This window comes from Zea mays, chromosome 5 (assembly GCF_902167145.1).
Source record: "Zea mays cultivar B73 chromosome 5, Zm-B73-REFERENCE-NAM-5.0, whole genome shotgun sequence".
NCBI lineage: Eukaryota > Viridiplantae > Streptophyta > Magnoliopsida > Poales > Poaceae > Zea > Zea mays.
The window spans coordinates 143,965,442-143,973,401 of NC_050100.1; the positions used below are offsets into that span (position 1 = coordinate 143,965,442).

At 46.5% G+C, this 7,960-nt stretch overlaps 1 protein-coding gene across 7 annotated transcripts; it reads right to left on the reverse strand.

Moving 5' to 3' along the window:
• Positions 1 to 862: 862 nt before the first annotated feature.
• Positions 863 to 6,713, reverse strand: LOC100502223 (EKC/KEOPS complex subunit Tp53rk). 7 transcript variants are annotated; one of them, XM_035959127.1, is made up of 9 exons: positions 6,406 to 6,710; positions 3,203 to 3,297; positions 2,011 to 2,051; positions 1,779 to 1,887; positions 1,546 to 1,684; positions 1,358 to 1,471; positions 1,154 to 1,270; positions 1,008 to 1,080; positions 863 to 908 (listed from the first exon to the last, which is right to left on the reverse strand). In XM_035959127.1, exons 5-9 carry the CDS (start codon positions 1,585 to 1,587, stop codon positions 871 to 873), a joined length of 384 nt encoding a protein of 127 aa, XP_035815020.1. In that variant the 5' UTR covers positions 1,588 to 1,684; positions 1,779 to 1,887; positions 2,011 to 2,051; positions 3,203 to 3,297; positions 6,406 to 6,710; the 3' UTR covers positions 863 to 870. The 7 variants fall into 7 exon arrangements, 2 of the variants coding, with proteins under 2 accessions (XP_035815020.1, XP_035815019.1); XR_002262366.2 differs by lacking the exon at positions 6,406 to 6,710 and adding an exon at positions 5,491 to 5,509 and having other exon boundaries at positions 1,008 to 1,270; XR_004849580.1 differs by lacking the exon at positions 1,154 to 1,270 and having other exon boundaries at positions 1,546 to 1,887; positions 6,406 to 6,708.
• Positions 6,714 to 7,960: the final 1,247 nt, after the last annotated feature.

Sequence of the window (7,960 nt, forward strand, 5' to 3'; positions counted from 1 at the left end):
ATGTACTAGAGAAAGTCCATCGATGAAGACCTTCCCCTACAATAGCAGGGGTGTCAAAAAAGTTGTGAAGATTGGTCGTTGATCAAGTCGGTGAAAGTTTGAATGTTCAGACTTCACTTGTGATCCACATTAAAAAGAGAGTGGGAGGCTACAATATGACAGAAGACGAGTGAAATGGAAAGTGAGAGGTGTGAATAAGCTCAAACACCTCCTCTAGTTATATATTATTTTTCATGATTTTTCATGATTTTTTTGGAATTTTCTAGGTTTTTGGATTTTAAATGGTTCAAAATGGCTAGTTGATGTGGACTAATTAGAACGTGCCACATTGCTAACGTCCGACCAAAAAAATATCATGTGTGACCAATCTGTCAATATCGTAGATCGGTACCGACCCGACCATGGTCCAATGTATTTGGCAATGAGAAGACTGACCAGTTGGCAGCCCCCGTCGACCAGCCGGCCGAACAAGCCAGCATTGGGATCGACGCTGTCGGGTGCCAGACGAGCCACAACAACAATCGATAAGGGCCAGCGTTGGACCCAACCTAAGCATGCTAACATCTGAAATGCGGATCAAGGATTTTGGAGATAATCAAATACTCCCTATGTTCTAAAATACTATTGGTCTTTCCTTTCTATTTTTTTCATATTCAAATGGATGACAATAAGTCTATATATATATACTAGGTGAGTGCCCGTGCGTTGCAACGGAACCATATAATAACACGATAACTTATATACATATGTGTGTTATATTGTTATGAGAAAATGTTTCAGAATCCATCTGTGATTCTATCCATACATAAATTTTGTTATTTTAATCTAATAACATACATCCATTCCATGCCACAATTTTTTCTTCTTCGTTCATCCGACCATGGTGCGCTTCCTGACCCGTTGCCTCACTGTTTTGCAAAGAGTAGACAAAAAGTCACTACTCACATCAATGCAGCTAGCAACGAAGGCCGTGCGCTGCCACAGGGGGCGACAAGACCATGCCATACCTTGAGCCAGCTTGTTCTGGGTGGAACACCATTGCTTTGAAGCCTTTCTATACACCGCAAGGATTTTCTCCATCTGGTTCATCATCAAGATCAGTGTTGTTACCCACATAAGTTTGCTAAGGCATGATTAACACAACATAACAGACCTGCATAAAAACCATAGGAAACAAGATGCCACGAACAAAAGGAAAAGGCATAAATCCAATTGCAACTGGACTAATCTGTGATGCGGAGTCGTAAATGTTTGCACAGATCAGTCGAGCCTAAGCATAGAATAACAGTTTAGCAAAACCAAATATTGACCAAACATATCAATGGAAGCAACTTGAATATCGATTTAGCCTCCTCACCACTTCCCCACAGGACGAATGCATGGAAATCAAAGCTCTCTCTAGAACATATAGGTCCACTGCTTTGTCCTCAGGAATTGTCAATGTGAAACTCAGACCAAAATCAATAAGAACCTGCCAAGATTTAACATATATCAGTTGCAAATCAATAACCACGATGCAACTCAGATGGGTCGATTGCTACTGACCTGAACAGCCATAAACCTTGACAGCCATAAACAGAAGGGCATTTAGATAGGCTCAAAATCGTGCTAGTTGATATGTTAGCAGGTAGCAACAAACAAAACGATGTGTCCTCAGGTAGCAACAAACAAAATGATGAGAGCCCTAGCCGAATAAACAGGCACATGCGCGAGGATGCATAAGCAACAGGTCAATGACTGCCTAGGGATGGAGACTGCTTGGAGGAGAGGACACACACCGATCTCTCAAAGGGAAGCACGAGAGACCAAAGACAGCTGCGTCGATGGCGTGAGGGTTTGCGGGTGGAAGACTTGCTACCGTGCTTGATGAGGTAAGTCATTCCAGAACTAAAAAAATCAATTCACAACCATAAAGTAGTCAGTTCCTCAATTGAGAACTTTGTTGCTAAACAATAATATCCAGTATAATGAACATGATGACAGAAACAGTTTGACAATAACATTACTTACAGAATAATGATCAATCACATTCTATCCTCCATTTGTGTTACCTGGCCAACCCATACATATATTTTAGCCCCACAGTCAAGTAAGAAACATTTGGTACTTTCAAACATGGATTTTGTAAGAGCTGTTTCCTCCAGCTTCAATTGGTCATCATTAATGTTCCATGAAGAACATTTCATAATTTATCTATTAAACACAGAAGACACTATGGGGGCATAAAGAACTTAAAACATGATAGAATCAGTAGAGAAATGGTAAACCACATAAATATACTCAGCCATAACATGGACTCACTAACATTTTTTATATACGCGGGTATTGGACACAAAAATATATTTGGCCACAACATGGGATCTTTAGACATTTTTTATATGTGGGTATTGCTTCCCACATTGGTTGGTGCTGCAACTATTACAATTTGATAATTAGTAGTGCATAAAAAATAGAAGAATTTAGCAAAGAATACTGGGTATAACCACTTCCTAGTTTGTGGTTACTATGCAATCCTCGCACTGCAAAACTTTGCAATTAAAGGGAAAATATTCTATGAAGATTTTGTTTTTATGGTCCCACAAGCTCAGAGTAGGTACAAAAGCATTAATACACAATCGCAAATTAAACCAAAGCAATGCCAAGCTACTAAGCCACAAAAACATCTATAGGTATCTTAGATACATCAATTGATGGGAATTAGGCTAACATTATTTTTGTTTCATCATGAGATGACATAGGGATCAGATCACTAGGCTAAACCTTCAGCTTATTATGGGCATCTACAGCTTCGGTGCAACAACCAATCATTGACCAGCTTTGGTGCATACTCCAATTGGAGGCCCAGTCTGATTTGATTGCGCTTTGCAGTATCGAGTATCCACAAGTTTTTTACAGATGATAAAGCTTAGCACCACAAGACAGTCACCATCTCTCATAGACTTCAACTAAAAGACATGGAAAAATGCAGCACGTCTAAACTTAGAAGCAAGAAAAAACATTATGGTTTTTGCCATCAGCGCGAGACATTAGAATAAGATGGCCATTATCTAATTTCATTTTGTTTAATAAAATGAATGCATTATAGGAGTCACGGCCACAATAACAAAAAATGTGATTTCCCCCAACCCCCAGGAATTGTTAAAGCACGGTTTGGAAGCACAAGAAATTGCAATCACATTCCAAGGAGGAAATCAAGGCTCACCCCGATGCTCTCAAGGTCGTTGACGATAGATCCAGAGTCGCTCGACGTCGAGACACTTGGAGTAGAGAAGGCCACACAGGGGTCGCGGGCCCATCCTGGGCAAAACCAAGAGCACGAGGTGAGAGCTAGCCTTACTTGGAGTAGAAAAGGCCGCACAGGATTGCGATTCAATCCGTGAATCGCCTCACCTACAAAAGACACTTTAGTTTTGCAATTACTCCAAAATTTATTAAATTGCCAATTCTGCTCCAATATATTTATAGGATATGGTAGCATCACAAAATGTATGGAAGAAGCGACCAATATCACGCACGCTTGATTTGCAACTAAAATCGAATGAATTTCGCATCGCTAATTGAGTATATGTAGCTACAAATTGTACTACCTTTTCAGTAAGATACAGCGAGCCATAGCCAATTCAGCAGCAACAGACTCGATCGGAGGGATACACTACACCACACACACAAAATTAGTGAAATGCTACTAATCGTACGTTGTGCCTCGCGTGCACTTGCTCGAGCGACCAGCAATTCTCAACCTTCTATCAGTTCTTCACGCCTAGCGGCATGATGGGCATATCGTCCTATGCAGCAACGGGCATGGACTCGAGCTTGCAGTCGAGTGGCGGTAGCAGCGTGATGTCTTCCACGAGAGACCTCACCATGAGGCGCAACAACGTCTCCTCCAACCCGGCCGTTCGGGGGCCTCGCAGACGAGGTCCCACACGGTGTGCACGGCATCAAGTTGTGTTCACTGCTGAAGAGCTCTCTCGTGCCCCTACTGAGATAATTGGCAGGAGCTGCCATGGGACATCCTACAAGGCTACACATGACAATGGGTACATGCTGACAGTGAAGTGGCTGAAGGAGGGCTTTGCTAAGAGCAAGAAAGAATTTTCCCGTGAAATAAAGAAGCTTGGTAGTGTAAGGCACCCCAATCTTGTCCCCTTGCGTGGCTACTACTGGGCCCCCAAAGAGCAAGAGAGGATCATGATATCAGACTATGCAGATGCCACATCTCTGTCTACCTACTTGTCTGGTATGATGGTTCCTTTCCTTCACCCCCTTTACTCATCAAACTCTGTTTCATACTCAATATGGACGTTTTCTGATGCATATTTCTTATTTCTAGAATTTGATGAGCAGAATCTCCCGCCCCTATCAGCTGGATAGCGGCTGAACATTGCGATTGATATTGCCCGCTGTCTAGATTACATGCACAATGCCCTGATTCAGAACTCCACTCCATCTGCTCTGGTGACTGACTACAGCCTTCATAGGCAGATGACTTCGATCGGCATGGCAGAGCAGGTCCTAAACGCCGGCGCGCTAGGATATTCCCCTCCAGAGTTTTCAAGCACCAGCAAGCCATGCCCATCTCTGAAGTGCGACGTGCATGCCTTCGGTGTCATCCTGCTGGAGTTGATGACAGGGAAGATTGCCGGTGAGATCATCTGCATGAACGATGGCGTGGTCGACTTGACCGACTGGGTGAGGATGCTGGATCTGGAGGAGCGTGTCTCGGAGTGCTATGATAGGCACATCATGGGTGTTGAGAACTCGGAAGGTGCCCCACAGGCACTGGATGGCAGACATATGCATATGCTCACCACAAGGTAGCAGTCAGGAGAGACTCACCATTGCTCGTGAGCACAACAACGTGCATCACCGTGCGACCACCCAGACATATGCTCGACCCTAGTCCGGTCACTTCCTCCTCCGTGTCCCTGTATGCCTTTAAGAGCTCGTGCACCATCCCCTAGGACCCCACTACCGCCTGTGAAGGAGCTTCAAGTGATTAGTGATGTTTTGTTCACCACAAGGTAGTAGAGATAGAAGGAATGGGAAGGAGCTTGACGGAGAAGGAACAGGGTTCATGGTAGACTACCAGCCCCTACGGAACTATGATCGCACGAGAGGCCTAGAAACAGAGCAATCTACTATCAGCTATTGCAACGGGATGGTGCTGCCTACGTTGCTCTCATCTCAAGAAAGGCGAAGGAAGATGCGGCACGGACACAGAGGATAGAGAGCGTAATCAAAGGCACAGTGGTCCAAAAAGCAGCAGCAACATCGATGGTCTTGAGTGTCTGTCTGACCAATATGCGTTTCGCAACGACATGCCTAAGACCCTGAAGAATTTCAATGGAGGTATTTTCTTTTTTTTCTTCGTCGCTCGCATTTCCCGGTGGGGTTTAGCTAGCTAGCTGCTCATGGAGCAATTTGATGGGAAAGATGGCGCATCTTTTTACCACACGAAAGAAGAGAAGAATCAGGGACAGAGGATACCTGCTTGCTTAACCTCTAGAATCTGCTGCGCGGGAGCAAGGAGGATGGCAGGGTGTGAGTGAACCACAGAGGGTGAGCTAACATTGGCTCTGCGTGTGGCGGCGGCGGCGGAGTCTTTGCTCCTCTTGGAACCACTGGCAACTGCATCCTGCACCTATAGCTCCTCGTCCTCAAGACCGCCTGGCCATCAACACAAAAAAATCCCTTATTTCTCCCCCAAAGTGGGAAACAAACAAACAAGCAAACAAAAGAGCGGGCGAGCATCTATCTTGCTGGAAAGAACAATACTAATGGCAGTAAAGCTGGAAGTTGGAGGTTGAGTGGCCGCTTTCTCACCTGATTCCTGCGTGCTGTTCGCGGCTTCCTCTGACGACACGGGAGGAAGAAGAGCGGTAGGAACGCCTGACCAAGAACCTAAAGCGATTAGTGGGGGGAAAAGGATAACGGGGAGAAAAACCAATCTTTTTTATCTGATTTTTGCGATTTGCGTGCAGGATGGCGGTGGGAGTACGGGGCACACGAGGCCGGTCAGCTTGACCCCAACGGAAGGGAAAGCACGGCCATGCCCACGCATCTCGAAACAACAACACGCGATGCTTTGCGCCCTTGCCCGTGGTGTTTAGAAAGAAGGAGCTATAGTAGGGGCACGAGAGAGCTCTTCAGCAGGGGCACGAGAGAGCCGCGACCGTCGCCTAGGTAGATGATGCGCTGCTTCCTCTTGGTGGCCAATACCCGGGTAGCCGACCCACACGACACACGGCGTGCGGCTCGCTGGCGCCGACGAGAGGAGGGAGGGGGAAGGGACCGGTCGGTGCTTGTCACAACGGCGAGAATGTTGGCGGCGGCGCTACTAAACTCTAGACCCTAGTGTCCATGGTAGATGCGAGCACAGAGTGAGACGAAATAAATGTGTACCAGAGAGATAGGAAGAGTGATGCCTGGTTCCCGTCGATGCCATGGCAAGCGCCGCCCTTGCTCGCGCCGTAGAGAAGAGAGTGCACCAGAAATCTGAGTCGGCGGCAAACGCGTCGAAGAGCGGGGTGGAGGCCGACGCGGAGGCAACAAAGAGGAGGGAGGCGAGCGCGACGACAGGGATGGGCGTCTGTTGCTGTAGGCTAGCATGGATGGAATGCGTGCGGAGCGCGCGGGCGAGGATGGAAGGAGGGGTGGGGAGGAGGATGGAAGGGCAGGCAAGGCAGTCGGCGGGGATTGCGGGAGGATGACGTTGATGGCGGCCTCGGCAACCTTGCATGACGGACGGTGCTGATATCGCGTATGGGTCCGATCCGATGGCGGGCGTTTATGACGGGGATCCTCGGCAGAACCGTGCACCAAAAGCTTTTGTGGACGCCTACATTTTTTTGAAAACTGGCAAGAGAATTGCCTGTTATATTAAAAAGAGGGTGAGAGCCAGCGAGGGCTAAAATATACAAGTACATCACACTAGGGAAGGAGACATTAAGTATGGTGACACAAATGTCCCAAAACCAACCCCTCCCCTTCCCCAAAACCTACACCAGCCTTGCTAAGTGTTTTGCTCCTCCTAGAATCCACAGGCGGATTTGCTCCTTAATCATCGCTATAGTCTGTGTCACGGTCTTCTCTTTGTGCTCAAAGATTCGCGAGTTTCTCTCACACCAAATTGTCCAAGACACGAGGATGATGAGGGTTCGCAATCCCTTCACGCTTCTCACTGCGGATGTTGCAAGATTCGACCACCATTGGTGCACCGAATCTACAGGTTGCCAAGAAGAATGATGGATCTCCGTAATTGCAGCCCAAATACTCAAATCAGCCCAAATATGTCTGGTGAAGCAACATTCAGCAAAAAGATGTAGTCCAGATTCTGGGCATGAGGCGCATAGGACACAACGCGGATTATGAGGCCATCCCCTTCTTGCCAACCTGTCTGCTGTCCAAACTCTATTTTGAACAGCAAGCCAACTGAAGAATTTGCACTTTGGTGGCGCCCAAGCTCTCCAAATTATACTATTAAAATTCCTGCATGTGGAGCCATAAAATTGCGCTTGGTAGGCTGACTGAGTTGTGTACTGGCCACTCATAGTAAACTTCCACTTGATAAGGTCGGGGGTATTGTGCATTAAGCGGAGCTGATTTACCTCGCACCATAATTGACAATATTCGTGTATGTGCGCGGCAGAAAAATCATTGTGATTAAAATGTAGGTCCTGAATCCATCGGTTGTTTGAGAGAGCCTCATGGATGGATCTATTTTTGCCGTTAGAAATGGAGTAGGTCAAAGGGAAGGTGTCTCTAGGTGTCATACCCCTTAGCCAGGCACTTTCCCAGAACAAAGAAGACTTACCATCCCCCACCCTGACTGAGGTTGCTGCTGCAAACAGTCTCCTGTCCAACATATTGCAAGGTATATCTTTCGCCATCCTCTAAGTATTTAACAGTTTGGCCTCCTGCCACAACCATCTGAGGCGTAAGGCCCGTGAGAAAAAAC

Excerpts from the sequence above, each read along its gene's own strand:
- LOC100502223 (XM_035959127.1), bottom strand. The coding sequence starts at position 1,587 with ATGCCCTTCTGTTTATGGCTGTCAAGGTTTATGGCTGTTCAG. Across the intron at positions 1,271-1,357 it reads ATTCGTCCTGTGGGGAAGTG|GCTCGACTGATCTGTGCAAA; the intron begins GTGAGGAGGCTA and ends TTCTATGCTTAG. Across the intron at positions 909-1,007 it reads CCAGAACAAGCTGGCTCAAG|TGAGGCAACGGGTCAGGAAG; the intron begins GTATGGCATGGT and ends TTTGCAAAACAG.